Consider the following 17,825-nt stretch of genomic DNA (forward strand, 5'->3'; position numbering starts at 1 on the left):
AATATTCTTTATTTTTACTTTAGGATTTTGTTAATTGTATTATGTGATTTCTGTTTCATTATTTTTGTGTGCCGCTCCTTGGTCTTGTTGGAGTTTAAAGTTCTCTAGAAGTAAATCAGGAATAGTAACTCCAGAGATGCAGAGTTTAGATGCTGGGTGTTCATTTCTGATAAAAGACAAAAACTGAATAAATAAAACACTTCTGGTGTTCCTCTTCATGCAATTTAAAACTCAGGTCACATTTTCATACTCAGTTCAGGGAAAATATCAACTGAACAAAATGAAAATGAATGGAAAAAATGATCAGCCAGGAAATATTGCTTTTTCATGCATTTATTGATTTATTGTTAATTTCTGAGACAGAGAAAGATCCACTAGCGAGATCAAGATCAGGTGAGAAAAAACAAAGCTATTGATTTATCCTAATTCTACAAACGTGGATCAAACTGATCAAGATACAACTATAAAATTATATCTGAGAGGAAATTTGATGAGAATTTTATTTCATGATAGTTTGTTTTATTTATGGCCAATTGTTGTTTTTATCCATCCAATGTATTCACACACATCCATGATGGAAACTGGTTTCTTGCATGCAAAGTGTGAGACATCAATAGAAATCACACCATAAATCTTGCCGTTGAACATCACTGCTCCACCGGATTCGCCCTGTAGAAAATATTCTGTTAATATATTTCTTCATTATGTAAAACATAAAAGTCTTCTAATCCCTGCAGAGAGATAATGAAGAAACAAACTTACATAACATGCATCCTTGTTTGGTTCTTCAACCCGGAACATATATCCAAATGACCGGGATTGGGAAATCTGAACAACTCTCATGTCGACACACTGAAGATGTTTTGGAATATGAACAGTGCGTACTGTAGAGACACATGAGAATCATAAACATGTTCTTCACTCAACGTCTGTAGAGACAGAAACAAAAATTTTATACTCATAACTTTAAAATGTCTCTCACATCGCCGATTATTGGGGCCGGTTGTCGTTACTCCCTCTCCTGCCAGCTGAACAGTGTCACCACTGAAACACAATTAGAATAAATGTAAAAATACAAGATAACAATGTAGAAAAATAATTTTTATGAGGAGCAATGACGGAACAGAAAATAAATCCATTAAGGACTTCATCCACTGACACAGGAGTTTCCACCTCCAGTCCCCAGTGACGTTGTACTGCGTCCTTTAAATGTGTCTCTGGTCCAACACACCTGAGCTAAACTGGTAGCCTGATTACCTGACTCAGGTGTGCTGAAGCAGAGGCAGCAGGACTGGAGACAGAAAATGTGAAGTCATGTTGTTGATCAGAGAAAGACTTACATTTTAAGACGATTACTGCAGTCTGGTAGTGGAGCAAGTGGGACATCATTTATTGGTCTCTGAAGCTTCAGCAATATGATGTTATGCTTCCGGCTGTCGCCAGTATACAACACAGGAGCTTGTCTGATCATTTGAGCATGCTCTTCAGTAGTCCGTGGATGAACTTTGAAAATTGCTACATTATTCCTGGAGAAAAGGATCGATTATAATGAACACATAAAAAACCTGATCATCTGCAGATAAGACTGTGTTAATGCCTCTTTCTTACCACCCTGTCTCTGGGTCATAGCAGTCAGCTGCAGTCAGGATCCACTGAGGGTGGATCAGAGATCCTCCACACATGACTGTTGACGGCCCGTTGGTCATCATCAGCCGAACATGATATTGACGCTCCGTGACATCACAGTCATGACCTCCAATTATTCTCTTCTGCAGAGAAACAGCTGAGTTCACTGAAACACCTGAAGAAGAAAGCGGAGGACTTTACTCAGAAACCAGGTGCAAACATGGCTGCTGGAACAGAAAAAGGATAAACAGTTACAGATTAAAAAAACATCACAGTTCATATGCAAAGAAGTCTGAAACAGAATCAGAGGGAAGTTTGAGAGTCACAGAGAGCAGCAGCCTTCCTGGATCCAGTGGAAGTGTCTCCACTGTGTCCAGTGTGACCAGTTTCTCCAGTGTTTCTGACTCACCCAGCAGCAGCAGAACCTTCAGCAGAGCCATTGCTGGTCCAGCTTCCTGTGAATGTCTGCAGTAATGCAGCAGCTTTTAAACTCTGTTCACAACTTCCTGCTGGAAAGAAAGCCACCAATCACAGGACAGACACTGATCTGTCCAATCACAGGACAGACACTGACGAAACCTGAAAAAATGTCTTGTTCCATTGACAGATTATTTCACTAATATCCAAACATTTCCCCTCTTACAACTTAAATAATCAGCCAATGAAACAAAAGCTTTTTCATCAGTATTAAGGAATTGACTTAAAACAAGCAGGTCCTAAATTTGGCTGCAAAGTTACTTGTACGTTTTGCGTTAAATGTGAAAACTTGATTGTAAACTTTATTTCTAAAGGAAGTAAAGGAATGCTTTGTATAGGGCATAGATTAGATAGAGGCTAACAAAGGGAATTAGAAACTTGTTTGATCCTGAAGAGTAACAGTCTGTGATTTAACTAGAGATGTGAATACATATTCATCTGTTAATCGAAAAAAAGGCATCTGTTTTATGTGGCTAAAAGTTAGTTTGGTGTAAAATGGAGCTATGGTGCTAACAAAAAATCAAGTCAAGGACAAAATAAATTAAAAAAATTAAAAAAGACCTGGTGCTACATTGTGAAAAACAAAAAGACTAATGGAACTAAAATGTCCTTTGTGAAAGATACTATGAATCTTTTAATTTTATTGACAAGAAATGTTACAAGAAATTCATAAGGAACACTCTGTTATTGACAAAAGGACTCTTTGTCTTTTCTCTGTTTTATCTGCTCACATGCACGCGGCTGCACACTGACATAACCATAACATTTCAGACTGACAAAAGTCACACAAAAACATAAACAAAGGCAGGCTAAGACCTTAGAGAGGGAGCAGGACTTAGACTTAGACTTAGACTTGTACTTTATTGATCCTTTGGTAAGACTCCCTCAGGAAATTGAAGTTACCAGCAGCTCCCAGGCAAAAAACAAAGATAACACACAGTACGTAAAGTGCAAAAAAATACAAAATACAAATTAAATACTAAGGTACACACCAAATGTGAGTAACCAAAACCTTAAATTATGCAAGAAAAACCTTAAATTATGTAAGAAACAAGGAATAAGAATATAAGAATATAAGTAAATATAAATACAACACAAAAAATATATATATATAAGAATTTGGCGGATAGATTGACCAGTGATATCGTATTGCACTATGTGGTTTGACCTGATAAGTATGGAGAAAAATACAAGGGGTCACTACTCCTTCCACCCTCTGTCCTGTGTCACCTCCCCCCCCAGTGAGGAATTGTACAGTCTGACGGCATGGGGGACAAAAGAGTTCTTAAATCTATTGGTCCGGCACTTGGGAAGCAGCAGTCTGTCACTGAACAGGCTCCTCTGGCTGCTGATGACGGCGTGTAGAGGGTGGCTGCTATTGTTCATGATGTCCAGCAGTTTGTTCAGTGTCCTCGCCTCTGCCACCGTCACCAGAGAGTCCAGCTTCATGCCGACCACAGAGCCGGCACGCCTGGTCAGTTTGTCCAGTCTGGACGTGTCCTTCTTGGATATGCTGCCTCCCCAGCACACCACGGTGTAGAAGAGGACACTGGCAATCACAGACCGGTAGAACATCCAGAGCAGTTTGCTGCAGATGTTAAAGGACCTCAGTCTCCTCAGGAAGTACATCCTGCTCTGCACTTTCCCATACAGGTGGCTAGTGTGTTTTGACCAATCCAGTTTACTGTCCAGCCACAGCCCGAGGTATTTGTAGGCGTCCACAACCTCAACCTCAGTTCCCTCTAATGCGACTGGTCTCGGCTTTGGTCTGGACCTCCCAAAGTCTATAACCAGCTCCTTCGTCTTAGCGGTGTTGAGTTCCAGGTGGTTTGTGTGGCACCAGAGAGCAAAGTCCCTCACCAGACAGCGATACTCCTCCTCTCTGTTGTCCCTGATACATCCGACTATGGCTGTGTCATCAGCATACTTCTGTATGTGACACAGCTCCGAGTTGTAGTGGAAGTCAGAGGAGTACAGGGTGAAGAGAAGAGGGGCCAGCACTGTGCCCTGGGGGGCTCCTGTGTTGCTGACCACAGTGTCAGACACGGTGTCCTTCAGCCTGACATACTGCGGCCTGTTGGTGAGGTAACTATGGATCCAGTTGACCAGGTGCGGGTCTACTCCCATGCTGTTTAGTTTATCCTGGAGCAGAAGGGGCTGGATTGTATTAAAGGCACTGGAGAAGTCCAGAAAAAGGATCCTCACCGTGCTGCTGCCCTTATCCAGGTGGGAGTGGGCCCGGTGCAGCAGGTAGAGGATGGCATCCTCCACACCAACATCTGACTGGTAGGCGAATTGCAGGAGATCCTGGGCATATTCCACCTGGGGTCTGAGGAGGCTGAGGAAGAGCCGCTCCAACGTCTTCATCAGGTGTGAAGTAAGTGCCACGGGCCGAAAGTCATTCAGCTCGCTGGGCGTATCTGATCTGTATCTGATCCATTTTGATGACGTGTAACATGTGATCATTTTTTGCATTGAAGCCTGTTTAATATTTAACCAAAGCTCATTATTTCTCAAGGTAATGACACTGGGGTTTCAGTCGGGTTCTGAAACTGGTAAATGGACCTGGGTGGTGCACAGAGGGGAAAATGGGTGAACTACAACAACTTGTGTCTTGGTTACTGATTCTGGCAAGCTTTATTCATGCAACATGTCTTTATCAATACCAAGATGTGAAATTGGTCATTTTAAAATGGTGTTTTTATACTTTGTGTTCAGCTGCCCATTTGATCAAGATTTGATATAAATCCAGATTTACAAAAGTACACATTATGTGTTATTTACATTTAATATATAATTGCAGCATTGTTTTAGAAAAAAGCCTCCAAAGGATTGAAATTCCTAGTTTCAGACATGAGACTAGACTCAGGATGAAAGGATAACAACTTGAGACTTGCAAAACACAGACTTGGTCTCACTGCTGTATTAAAATAATCTTAAACATGTTGTACTGGTCCTTGACCTGTAGTGGGGCTGCTGCATGAATGTGACTTAAACATAGTTTGTATAAAAACCTTTTATTTGTTTTACTGTCTGCAGCCTTGCAGTAGGATTCATTACAATATGCACATGAAATCATTTAAACATGTTTTAAGTGTTTCAAATACAGTATGTCCTGAACTTACAAAACCTGTAAGTTCAGATTCGACCTGTGAAATCAAGATTCTCCCAGGGATCTTGATTTCAGAAACTTCTGGACAACTGAGGCTCCAAATATATTTCTACACTGAGAAACATTGCCCTGTTAGTATCTCAGACAATGCATTATATACAGTATATACAGTATATATATATATATGTATATATATATATATATATATATATATATATATATATATATATATATATATATATATATATATATATATATATATATATATATATATACAAATCCATGGATTGGCAATGGAAATGGAAGGCTGCGCCCTTAATAAATCCAGCAGATGTGAAAGACTGAGAACGGTGGAGATATCAGCGGCTTACTGCCCGGTGTGACTTATATATGTGTTTCCAGTTTTTTTAAAAAACAACTTTGTAGATGTGGCTTATAGTTAGGTGCTCAGGAGGTACAAAGTCCATGGAATAAATATAAATCCAAACCAGACATGAAGAGACCATGAGGAAACTGGGGAGGAGAGACAAGGAGCAGTGGCATGGAGTAACAAGACAAACCGGCGAGTAACATTCTGTGATTTGACTAATTAGATTAGATGTTATTTCATATTCATCCGCTAATAAAAAAAAACACACCTCTTTTATGTGGCTAAAAGTTAGTTTGGTATAAAGTGGAGCAAATGTGCTAACAAACACCAAGTTAAGGACAAACATAAATTCAAAAAATTAAAAAGCCTTGATGCTACATTGTGAAAAACAAAAAGACTAATGAAACTAAAATGTCCTTCGTAAAAGATGCTATGAATCTTGTGATTTGATAAGTGCCAGGGTAAAGCACCTAGAACATCAAGTACAGACACAGGAAAAGACAAGAGATTTAGATTCTTTTTACTCACGAGGAGAACAGACAGAGATATTTCAGTTACAATCTCTACCCGCTCTGAAAACACATCTTGCCGCACCCTCTCTTTTTTTCTTTCTTCACATTTGCACAACCAATGAAGCATTTCTTAAAACAATTTCTACAAACCAGAAATGTAGCAAACCTGCAAAAGTGATTCAGAACTAATTCAGAATGAATGGCTCGTTCCTGTAAAGCGGATCTTCATATCAGTGAACATGTCATCATAATGAAAAGTCCTGATGCAACGACAATAACATCAGGGAATGCTGAGAGAAACTGATCAGAGACACAAACGTTTCCAAAAACAATCAATAAAGGCAAAAATAATGAGATTTTGAAAACTAGTTAAGCATTTATTGCATGCCATTAAAATACTTTGTTAGCAACTACTAAATATTAAGTTGACTAATTATTTATCTAGCAAATAATATTTAGCTTGCAAACTAATGAGCTCAAAGCTAAATGTTTAGCTTCCTCAGATCTTCTCCAAAGACAGAAAAGGTTTGAATGTTTGTACATTTAATGTTTCTAAAGTTTAAGTTATTAGAAAATGTTCAAAACTGTCAAACTTGACCAGAATACATTGTTGCATACTTTGCTTTGTTGTGCACAGCTCTTTGGTCTTGGAGTTTAAAGTTCTCTAGAAGTAAATCAGGAATAGTAACTCCAGAGCTGCAGAGTTTAGATGCTGCATGTTCATTTCTGATATCAAACAAAAACTGAATAAGTTACTTCTGGTGTTCCTCTTCATGCAATTTAAAACTCATGTCACATTTTCAGACTCAGTTCAGGGAAAATATCAACTTGACAAACTGAAAATGAATGTAAAAATGATCAGCCAGGAAATATTGCTTTTTCATGCATTTATTGATTCATTGTTAATTTCTGAGACAGAGAAAGATCCACTAGAGCAGTGGTTTGATTGAACCCCACGGGTTCGATGAGTCGGTCTCAGGGGTTCGGCGGAGCCTCTGCCGTGGAGGTAAAGACACACTTGTGTAAAGTCGTGATGATGCCCCGCTTGGCCATCACTTGTTGCAGAGGATCATGTTACATTGCTCAGCCAATCAGGGCTGCGGGGAATTTAGTGCGCGCAGTATCAGCGGCTGTCGTAGTTGTGCGTTGCGTTGTTTCTTTCTTAATATTTTAATCCATACTAAATATGTCGAGCAAAAAAAGAAGAAAATGAACAGACTTTGCTCTGAAGATGCAACTGCCAAGGTGAAGCCACGCCTCTCTGAACTGGCCTCCCAAAGACAACAGCAGAAGTCACACTGATTTGCAGGTATGTAATTTGTGCAATACTTTATTCTGGCCCCCAAAAATATTTTGTAAATTCAAAATGATGAAAAACAAATTAAATTTAAAAATAAAAAAAATTAGTTATTCTTTGAATTAATCCAAATTTATTTTTAATTAGTAAAAAAAATATTTTTGGGGGCTGAAATTCTTTTATGGGGCCGAAATATTTTTGGGGGGCCAGAATAAAGTAATACTGCAATTTGCTGTGAGTTCATGGTTTTGTTCTTTGAGCAAGGTGACGTTCATGCATTGCTCATTTTGTGCACCAGCAAAAAAACATATACATATGTCTTGAATTAGGAAAACGTTTTTATTTTATTTATCACTAAAGAAGGGTTCCATGAATGCGCATATGAAACTGATGGGTTCGGTACCTCATAAAAGGTTAAGAACCACTGCACTAGGGAGATCAAGATCAGGCGAGAAAAAACAAAGCTATTGATTTATCCTAATTCTACAAACGTGGATCAAACTGATCAAGATACAACTATAAAATTATATCTGAGAGGAAATTTGATGAGAATTTTATTTCATGATAGTTTGTTTTATTTATGGCCAATTGTTGTTTTTATCCATCCAATGTATTCACACACATCCATGATGGAAACTGGTTTCTTGCATGCAAAGTGTGAGACATCAATAGAAATCACACCATAAATCTTGCCGTTGAACATCACTGCTCCACCGGATTCGCCCTGTAGAAAAAATTCTGTTAATATATTTCTTCATTATGTAAAACATAAGTCTTCTAATCCCTGCAGAGAGATAATGACGAAACAAACTTACATAACATGCATCCTTGTTCGGTTCTTCAACCCGGAACATATATCCAAATGACCGGGATTGGGAAATCTGAACAACTCTCATGTCGACACACTGAAGATGTTTTGGAAGATGAAGAGTGCGTACTGTAGAGACACATGAGAATCATGAACATGTTCTTCACTCAACGTCTGTAGAGACAGAAACAAAAATTTTATACTCATAACTTTAAAATGTCTCTCACATCGCCGATTATTGGGGCCGGTTGTCGTTGCTCCCTCTCCTGCCAGCTGAACAGTGTCACCACTGAAACACAATTAGAATAAATGTAAAAATTCAAGATAACAATGCAGAAAAATAATTTTTATGAGGAGCAATGATGGAACAGAAAATAAATCCATGAAGGACTTCATCCACTGACACAGGAGTTTCCACCTCCAGTCCCCAGTGACGTTGTACTGCGTCCTTTAAATGTGTCTCTGGTCCAACACACCTGAGCTAAACTGGTAGCCTGATTACCTGACTCAGGTGTGCTGAAGCAGAGGCAGCAGAACTGGAGACAGAAAATGTGAAGTCATGTTGTTGATCAGAGATAGACTTACATTTTAAGACGATTACTGCAGTCTGGTAGTGGAGCAAGTGGGACATCATTTACTGGTCTCTGAAGCTTCAGCAATATGATGTTATGCTTCCGGCTGTCGCCAGTATACAACACAGGAGCTTGTCGGATTATTTGAGCATGCTCTTCAGTAGTCCGTGGATGAACATTGAACATTGCGACATTAAACCTGCAGAAAAGGTTAGATTATAGTGAACACATAGAAAACCTGATCATCTGCAGATAAGACTGTGTTAATGCCTCTTTCTTACCACCCTGTCTCTGGGTCATAGCAGTCAGCTGCAGTCAGGATCCACTGAGGGTGGATCAAAGATCCTCCACACATGATCGTTGACGGCCCATTGATCATCACCAGCCGAACATGATAAAGACGCTCTGTGTCAGCACAGTCATGACCTCCAATGATTCTCTTCTGCAGAGAAACATCTGAGTTCCCGGGAACACCTGAAGAAGCAAAGAAGAACTTTACTCAGAAACCAGGTGCAAACATGGCTGCTGGAACAGAAAAAGGATAAACAGTTACAGATTAAAAAACATCACAGTTCATATGCAAAGAAGTTTCAGTTTGAAACTGAATCAGAGGGAAGTTTGAGAGTCACAGAGAGCAGCAGCCTCCCTGGAACCAGTGGAAGTGTCTCCAGTGTATCCAGTGTGACCAGTTTCTCCAGTGTTTCTGACTCACCCAGCCCCAGCAGCAGCAGCAGAACCTTCAGCAGAGCCATTGCTGGTCCAGCTTCCTGTGAATGTCTGCAGTAATGCAGCAGCTTTTAAACTCTGTTCACAACTTCCTGCTGGAAAGAAAGCCACCAATCACAGGACAGACACTGATCTGTCCAATCACAGGACAGACACTGATGAAACCTGAAAAATGTCTTGTTCTATTGACAGATTATTTCTCTATTATCCAAACATTTCCCTTCTTATAACTTAAATAATCAGCCAATGAAACAAGAACTTTTTCATCAGTATTAAGGAATTGACTTCAGAGCAGATCTTTTATTTGGCTGCAAAGTTACTTGTAAGTTTTGCGTTAAATGTGAAAACTTGATTGTAAACTTTATTTCTAAAGGAAATAAAGGAACGCTCTGTTTAGGGCATAGATTACATAGAGGCTAACAAAGGGAATTACAAACTTGCTTGATGCTGAAGAGTAACAGTCTGTGATTTAACTAGAGACATGATTACATATTCATTTGCTAATCGAAAAAAACCCATCTGTTTTATGTGGCTAAAAGTTAGTTTGGTGTAAAATGGAGCTAATGTGCTAACAAAAAATCAAGTTAAGGACAAACATAAATACAAAGAATAAAAAACAACCTGATGCTACATTGTGAAAAACAAAAGAATAATGGAACTAAATGTCCTTCATAAAAGAAATTATGTATCTTGTGATTTTTTAGACAAGAAATGTTACAAGAAATTCATAAGGAACACTCTGTTATGGACAAAAGGACTGTTTGTCTTTTCTCTGTTTTATCTGCTCACATGCACACGGCTGCACGCTGACGTAACCATAACATTTAAGACTGGCGACTGTCACACATACACAAAAAATGATGAAGGCAGGCCGAGACCTTAGAGAGGAAGCAGAATGAGGAGAAAATAAAGCAGAACTCGCTACAATCTTTGCTTCACTTGCTGTCACCCCTAAGGTAAGCTGAGTGGAGATTTACAAAAACACATGATCTATTATTTACATTTAACATACAGTTGAAACATTGTTTTAAAAACAGACTTCAAAAACTTGAAATTCCAAGTTTCAGACTTGAGACTTGACTCTAGATGTAAGGATAAAAGACTTGCCAGATAGCACACAGTGGTAAATCAATGTTGAATTATAGTCAGAATGGTTGACTTTTGGTTGAGGTCGACAACTGACTGTGGATCAACCATCAAACAATCATTCAATTGTTAAAGTAACCAATGTTTAAAAGAAGTCATTGAATCAATGTTGTTTTGTGGTTAAAACCTAATGTCTAATCAACATCTGATCAATGTTGAATCAATGTAAGGTGTTGGTTGCACCCCTTCTCTTCTTCTGAGCTCTGGGTCAGAGCAATTTATTGCTGTGCAGGATTAATAATGTTTTAAATTAAGCACTGTTTTTTATACTTTATTTTTATTTGTTTTTAAACATACAAGTACATACAATCAAAATGAGGGCAAGGCCAGGTAGCAAGCAGTCATACTGATGAACATTATAATTTTACAGACATTAGAGTCTCAAAAAATAAACACAGAGGAAAACTCCCAGGTGTCTGTCCGAGTGATGTGGAGTCACAAAAATTAACTGTTACACACCTTTGGCAATAAAATGATCCCATTTTTCCTAAAGTTTCTCTCCTTTCTTCTTGAGTCGTATTGTAAAAGTCAACATTTCCATATTGTGGATCAGTTTTATAATATTCACAAGCTTCAGAGATCGGGGATCTAGGTTGGAGCCAAGATTTAGTAATTGCTTTCTTCTTGCAATCATAAATGCTGTATCTTCAACAGGTATGTGTCCCCATTACTGAGTCCCTTAGGAAGTATAAATAAAAAGACTAAAGTTATACCCATAATTTCATAGATTACTCGATTAACGTCCTTCCAGAAGGTCTTCATCTGCGGACAGTCCCAAAAAAAAACTAACCCAGTGACCTTTTTATTGGTCATCAACCATTTACATTAATTTAATATATATTGCAGTATACTGTTACCTGTACAGACAAGCTACAACTGGCATTGGGGTCACCGGGGGTTTGCAGGTAGATTCCAGCAGCGGCTCGCTCTTCATGCAGGGCCAGCCCAAGGTAATATGGGTCCTTAGACAGAATCATGCTACTAAGAACCTCATCATCACTAACAGTGTTTAAATACAGTATTAATAAAATCTGTGATAGGAACAGTGATGTCAGTAATGCGTTACTTATGTCGTACCACATTTTTCATTAACGAGTAATCTAAGGCATTGCTATTTCAAATCCAGTAGTCAGACTACAGTTACTTAATGAAATGACTTTGCATTACTATTTTCTTTTCTAATTTAATTTGATTTACTCTATCTTGTGGAGTGATCATCGTTTCTATACGACAGTGTCAGCAGCAACAGAAATGTAAACAATGCAGAGAGATGCACATTTTGTTGCTGGAACAACAGGAACTATTTTGAATTTCTGTCGCCAAGTTTGATTATTATAAGCGGCTTTGGGCTTGTTTTTTTTCTAAAGTTGCTTACAAATTTAATGAGTCGCGGATTGCACTTTTAGGGGCGCGTTTTTGAATGTGAGGTTACTCATTCGGGCTTGGAAATAAGCAGAAACTCAGAATAAATCCCAGAATTTGTCTGTCATCCAGGTCGTTTACATCAGACTCTCCCCATCCTTCATTTCCTGGATGATCCGTCTGTGTCTTTGTTAATGTCAAGTTAATATATTTGCTGTGAACGATGTCGAGCTTCGTGTTGCGCTCCAGAAAACTGCAAACATTGAGACTAATATGAACACTTTTACAAACTAAACTTCCTAATTAAATCCTAAATGTACTATTTATTTATTTATTTCACTGTGGAATGCATTAAAAGAAATTTTATAATATTGTCATTGTCAATAGTTGACTGCTACAGAACTATAATCTGTGTTACAGTTCAACCATTTCTAGGGGCCCTTAAATGTCTGGAGGGCCCTACCAGCAGCTATTGAGTTTTCTTTGCCTTGATATCTCACCCTTACAACTCTATATCTCTCAGAGGAGCTAACATAGAAAAATTATGTAGAGGTAACTGAGCTTTTTGGATCTTTAAAGCAGTCTGCAGCCAAGATGTTATAGAGGTTAAACAGTCAGATATTATCAGGGTTTATTTAGTAAAATAGAAGCAAATTTTTTGCTTATTTCATAACTGCATAACCAGCGATCTTCTCTCCTCTGGTCTGTTTAACAGCTACAGTCTCAGATCAACTCAGCCCTCCAGGACTGACAGCAGCAGAAACAGCAACATTATACCTATCAGAGAAACAGAAATTACATTTGCTTTGCATTGTCCCCACATGATGACAATGATACAGTATGATCCGATTAACTATTAGATTCTTGAGTAATATACGTTGTTGCTATGTAGTTGTACGATGTTTTAAGACCTTGTTCAATGTGCCCCTTTTTAACTTTGAGCCCCCGGCCCTCCAAAGGTCTCTGCACGGCCCTGAGGCAAACCTTCTCTTCTGTTTAATTTGATTTAATATGATCAGTGAACAACATTGTAACAATAAAATATTTAATGATATATCTTAGCAGTACTAACATCTTTTTAACTTTTCCAGATGTTGCTATAAAATTTACAGAGAACTTCTGTCATATTTAGACTTTTGAAAACCAAATTGTAATTTCTGAGAGTTTTACATAAATATGTAATTTAGATTTTGATTTCAACAGTAAAAGAAAATTATTTTTACACTTCCTCCTTTATTTTGCTGGTAATTTTTATAGTATATTTAAGATGATTTTTTTTCTATCTACATGTAAGCCTATAAAAGGTGTTAAAATTAAAAATTAAAATTGACACTTTGTTTAACTGCAATAGAGGAAAATTCTCTACGATAATGTTTATGTTAAATTTGTGGCAACAGAAGTTACCAGTAATTAGTTTTACCTGTTTTTAAGTATTTTCTTAAAACTTCTTTCATTTCAGATTTTGACTTTTGAACTCATTTCCTTTGTATCTTCATTAAAAATATGTTTTAATTATTTTTACTTTAGGATTTTGTTATATTATGTAACTTCTGTTTCATTATTTTTGTGCACAGCTCTTTGGTCTTGTTGGAGTTTAAAGTTCTCTAGAAGTAAATCAGGAATAGTAACTCCAGAGCTGCAGAGTTTAGATGCTGCATGTTCATTTCTGATGTAAAATAAAGACAAAAACTGAATAAATAAATTACTTCTGGTGTTCCTCTTTATGTCATTTAAAACTCATGTCACATTTTCAGACTCAGTTCAGGGAAAATATCAACTTAACAAACTGAACCATGAATGTAAAGATGACCAGCCAGGAAGTGTTTCTTTTTCATGCATTTATTGATTCATTTTTCATTTCTGAGACAGAGAAAGATCCATTAGGGAGATCAAGGTGAGAAAAAACAAAACTATTGATTTATCCTAATTCTACAAACGTGGATCAAACTGATCAAGATACAATAATAAAATTATATCCGAGAGGAAATTTGATGAGAATTATATTTCATGACAGTTTATGTTTTATGTAAGGCCAGTTCTTGCTCTTATCCACTCCATGTATTCACACACATCTACGATTGAAGCTGCGCTCTCACATGCATAGCGTGGTACACCTGGAGAAATCACACCATAAATCTTGCCATTGAACACCGCTGCTGAACCAGCGTCACCCTGTAGAAAAATCATATATTTATTTATGTTGTAAAACAGAAAAGTAGTCAAATCACTGTAGAGAGATATTGAAGAAATAAACTTACATAACACACATCCTTGTTCCGTGCTTTAGCAGAGAATACACGCCCATATGTTGGCAGGAAATGGGTAGCCTCAACAACTTGCATATCGACACACTGAAGTTGTGTTGCAGCAACAGCATTGGATACTGTAGAGAAACATGAGAATCATAAACATGTTGTTCACGCAAATATCTCTGTAGAGACAGAAACAAAGATTTTATTCTCATAACTTCAAACTTTCTCTCACTTTGCTCATTATTGGGGCCGGTTGTCGTTGCTCCCTCTCCTGCCAGCTGAACAGTGTCACCACTGAAACACAATTAGAAAAAAATGTAAAAATACAAGATAACAATGTAGAAAATTAATTGTTACAAAGAACAATGAAAGAACAGAAAATAAATCCATGAAGGACTTTATCCACTGACACAGGAGTTTCCACCTCCAGTCCCCAGTGACGTTGTACTGCGTCCTTTAAATGTGTCTCTGGTCCAACACACCTGAGCTAAACTGGTAGCCTGATTACCTGACTCAGGTGTGCTGAAGCAGAGGCAGCAGGAATGGAGACAGAAAATCTGAAGTCATGTTGTTGATCAGAGATAGACTTACATTTTAGGGCGATTACTGCAGTCTGGTAGTGGAGCAAGTGGGACATCCTTTACTCGTCTTAGAAGCTTCAGCAACATGATGTCATGCCGCCAGCCTTCAGGATCATAAAACAAAATATCGGCTTGGATTCCAAGAACCTTCAGTCCAGTACTCCGTGGATGAACATTTAACATTGCTACATTAAACCTGCAGAAAAGGTGAGATTATAATGAACACACAGAAAACCTGATCATCTGCAGATAAAACTGTGTTAATGCCGCTTTCCTACCACCCTCTCTCCGTCTTCCAGCAGGAATCTGCAGTCAGGATCCACTTAGGGTGGATCAGAGATCCTCCACACAGGGTCCTCTGAGTACCATTGGATCCCTCCAGCCGAACATGATATTGATGCTCCGTGTCAGCACAGTTATGACCTCCAATGATTCTCTTCTGCAGAGAAACAGCTGAGTTCACTGAAACACCTGAAGAAGAAAAAGGAGGACTTTACTCAGAAACCAGGTGCAAACATGGCTGCTGGAACAGAAAAAGGATAAACAGTTACAGATTAAAAAGCATCACAGTTCATATGCAAAGAAGTTTCACTCTGAAACAGAATCAGATGGAAGTTTGAGAGTCACAGAGAGCAGCAGCCTCCTTGGAACCAGTGGTAGTGTCTCCAGTGTGTCCAGTGTGACCAGTTTCCCCAGTGTTTCTGACTCACCCAACCCCAGCAGCAGCAGAACCTTCAGCAGAGCCATTGCTGGTCCAGCTTCCTGTGAATGTCTGCATTAATGCAGCAGCTTTTAAACTCTGTTCACAACTTCCTGCTGGAAATTAAGCCACCAATCACAGGACAGACACTGATCTGCACTGCCATCTGCATACAGATTAACTTTAACATCTCATTGTTCTAAAGAAACTTGAAAAAAGTTCTTGCTCCATTGACAGATTATTTCACTAGTATCCAAACATTTCCCCTCTTATATTGTCAATAATCAGCCAATGAAACAATAACTTTTCATGGATTTTAAGGAATTGATTTAAAACAAGCAGATCCTATATTTGGCTGCAAAGTTACTTTTAAGTTAGTTTTGCCTTATCTAGAGTGAACTGAGAGATTTACATTAGAAACTAGACAAAATAATCAGTAAGTTTTCTGCTTTTGCAGTGCACAAGCTTGCAGTGAGTTTTGCTCAAGTGAAAACTTGATTGTAAACTTGATGAAATAAAACAGATTTTCTGGAGAAAGAGCAACCCTTCCTGGTTTTCAGGTTGATGTTTTTTGAGAAAAACGTTTTGGTTTCCAATCTACAAAAATTTACATCTGCCTTTGCTCCTGAAAGTAGAATCATTTTGTTTGATGAGGTATGAAAATATCCCTTGTTGAGAATAAATTATTCTGTTGACCTCTATCTCTTTTAGCTATTTACATGCTTGATTACACATATATTCATTCACATAGATCACATCCTCACAAAAGCTAAAGCTAAAGGAAATGTCATCTTAGGAAACACCCTGAAAGCTAAGGCTAAAGGATGCAAAGGAACGCTCTGTTTAGGCCGTAGCTTAGATAGAGGCTAACAAACGGAGCTACAAACTTGTTTGACGCTTAAGAGTAACAGTCTGTGATTTGACTAGAGACATGATTACATATTCATCTGATAATCGAAAAAAATAAAACAAAAAAAACATATGTTTTATGTTTCTAAAAATTTGTTTGGTGTAAAATGGAGCTAATATGCATCAAGTTAAGGACACTTGCCCATAACTAGAAATAGAAAGAAAGCTCTCATGCTACATTGTGATAAACAAAAAGACTAATGGAACTAAATATCCTTCGTAAAAGAAACTCAATCTTGTGATTTTAAAGACAAGAAATGATACAAGAATTTCATAAAGAACACTGTTATGGACAAAATGACTCAAGTGAGCTGAGTGGAGCCCATCGTTGGATGAATGTCACTCTGTATCTGATTCATTTGGATGACATGTAACATTTGATCATTTTCTGCATTAAAACCTGGTTTATATTTAACCAAAGTTCATTTTTTCTCAAAGTAGAGAGTCGGGATGGAAACTGGTAAATGGAAAACGTGAAAATGACCTTTGTTGATATTAAATAATTCAGTGTTTTTTTTCCTTTATATTTTTCAGCTATTTGCATGCTTGATTACACATACATGCATTTACATAGATCACATGCTTGCAAAAAGGCAATGACAAATTAGGAAACACCCTCAAAGCTAAGGCTAAAGGATATAAAGGAATGCTCTGTTTAGGGAGTAGCTTAGATAGAGGCTAACAAAGGGAATTACAAACTTGTTTGATGCTGAAGAGTAACAGTCTGTGATTTGACTAGAAATGTGATTACATATTCATCTGCTAATTGAAAAAAGCATTTGTTTTATGTGGCTAAAAGATAGTTTGATGTAAAGTGGAGCTAATGTGCTAACAAACATCAAGTTAAGGACAAACAAATTCAAAAAATAAAAAAAGCCCTGATCCTACATTTTGAAAAACAAAAAGACTAATGGAACTAAATGTCCTTTGTAAAAGAAACTATGAATCTTTTGATTTGATAAGAAATGTTACAAGAAATTCATAAGGAAGACTCTGTTATGGACAAAATGACTCTTTGTCTTTTCTCTTTCTGTTTTATCTGCTCACATGCACACGGCTGCATGCTGACATAACCATAACATTTAAGACTAGTGTAAGATGATTTATTTTTCCTTTTGAATTAATGTGGTTACATACAAAACCTGCTTGTCGAAAACGAGTGACAATGTCTGTGAGATTGCCTAGGTGATCTTCAAAGGTTTTCCCCATGCAAATGATGTCATCCAAATAAATGACACAGGTAAAAACGGGGTTTGCCACATTACAACAGACATTATCCAATCATAACATGGACATTGTATCTGCGCAACTCTCTGATCCTGTTTTCTTTGAAGTGTATACCTGGGTAAAAAACAAGAAACGTCCCTACCTCAGA

The 17,825-nt window shown here is 37.8% G+C and overlaps 3 protein-coding genes across 3 annotated transcripts; all 3 read right to left on the bottom strand.

Annotated features, from left to right (window-relative positions):
- Positions 1-318: 318 nt before the first annotated feature.
- On the bottom strand, positions 319-2,066 carry LOC111608176 (anionic trypsin-2-like). The gene is made up of 6 exons (XM_023331429.1): positions 2,036-2,066; positions 1,609-1,801; positions 1,341-1,526; positions 983-1,044; positions 763-884; positions 319-669 (listed from the first exon to the last, which is right to left on the bottom strand). Exons 1-6 carry the CDS (start codon positions 2,064-2,066, stop codon positions 520-522), a joined length of 744 nt encoding a protein of 247 aa, XP_023187197.1. The 3' UTR covers positions 319-519.
- Positions 2,067-7,587: 5,521 nt separating this feature from the next.
- On the bottom strand, positions 7,588-9,526 carry LOC102222081 (trypsin-like). Its single transcript, XM_023330495.1, has 6 exons — positions 9,487-9,526; positions 9,056-9,248; positions 8,788-8,973; positions 8,430-8,491; positions 8,210-8,331; positions 7,588-8,118 (listed from the first exon to the last, which is right to left on the bottom strand). The coding sequence occupies exons 1-6, from the start codon at positions 9,524-9,526 to the stop codon at positions 7,969-7,971; spliced, it is 753 nt and encodes a 250-aa protein (XP_023186263.1). The 3' UTR covers positions 7,588-7,968.
- A 4,305-nt stretch (positions 9,527-13,831) lies between these two features.
- LOC102235391 (glandular kallikrein-like) lies at positions 13,832-15,307 on the bottom strand (the record flags this gene model as incomplete). The annotated part of the gene is made up of 5 exons (XM_023330497.1): positions 13,832-14,180; positions 14,267-14,391; positions 14,493-14,554; positions 14,852-15,037; positions 15,120-15,307. Coding segments are annotated over 5 exons (711 nt in total), but the record flags the coding sequence as incomplete, so codon positions are not given.
- Between the last annotated feature and the right edge of the window lie 2,518 nt (positions 15,308-17,825).

This window comes from Xiphophorus maculatus, chromosome 3 (assembly GCF_002775205.1).
Source record: "Xiphophorus maculatus strain JP 163 A chromosome 3, X_maculatus-5.0-male, whole genome shotgun sequence".
In the NCBI taxonomy this organism is placed as follows: Eukaryota; Metazoa; Chordata; class Actinopteri; order Cyprinodontiformes; family Poeciliidae; genus Xiphophorus; species Xiphophorus maculatus.

Bases quoted from the DNA above. Each gene is read 5' to 3' on its own strand.
- LOC111608176 (XM_023331429.1), bottom strand. From the start codon at position 2,066: ATGGCTCTGCTGAAGGTTCTGCTGCTGCTGG. The intron at 885-982 runs GTGAGAGACATT...GTGTCTCTACAG, and splicing joins CGGCCCCAATAATCGGCGAT to TACGCACTGTTCATATTCCA. The intron at 670-762 runs GTAAGTTTGTTT...TATTTTCTACAG, and splicing joins CAAACAAGGATGCATGTTAT to GGCGAATCCGGTGGAGCAGT.
- LOC102222081 (XM_023330495.1), bottom strand. From the start codon at position 9,526: ATGGCTCTGCTGAAGGTTCTGCTGCTGCTGCTGGGGCTGG. The intron at 9,249-9,486 runs GTGAGTCAGAAA...TTGCTTCTTCAG, and splicing joins GCTGCTGCTGCTGGGGCTGG to GTGTTCCCGGGAACTCAGAT. The intron at 8,332-8,429 runs GTGAGAGACATT...GTGTCTCTACAG, and splicing joins CGGCCCCAATAATCGGCGAT to TACGCACTCTTCATCTTCCA.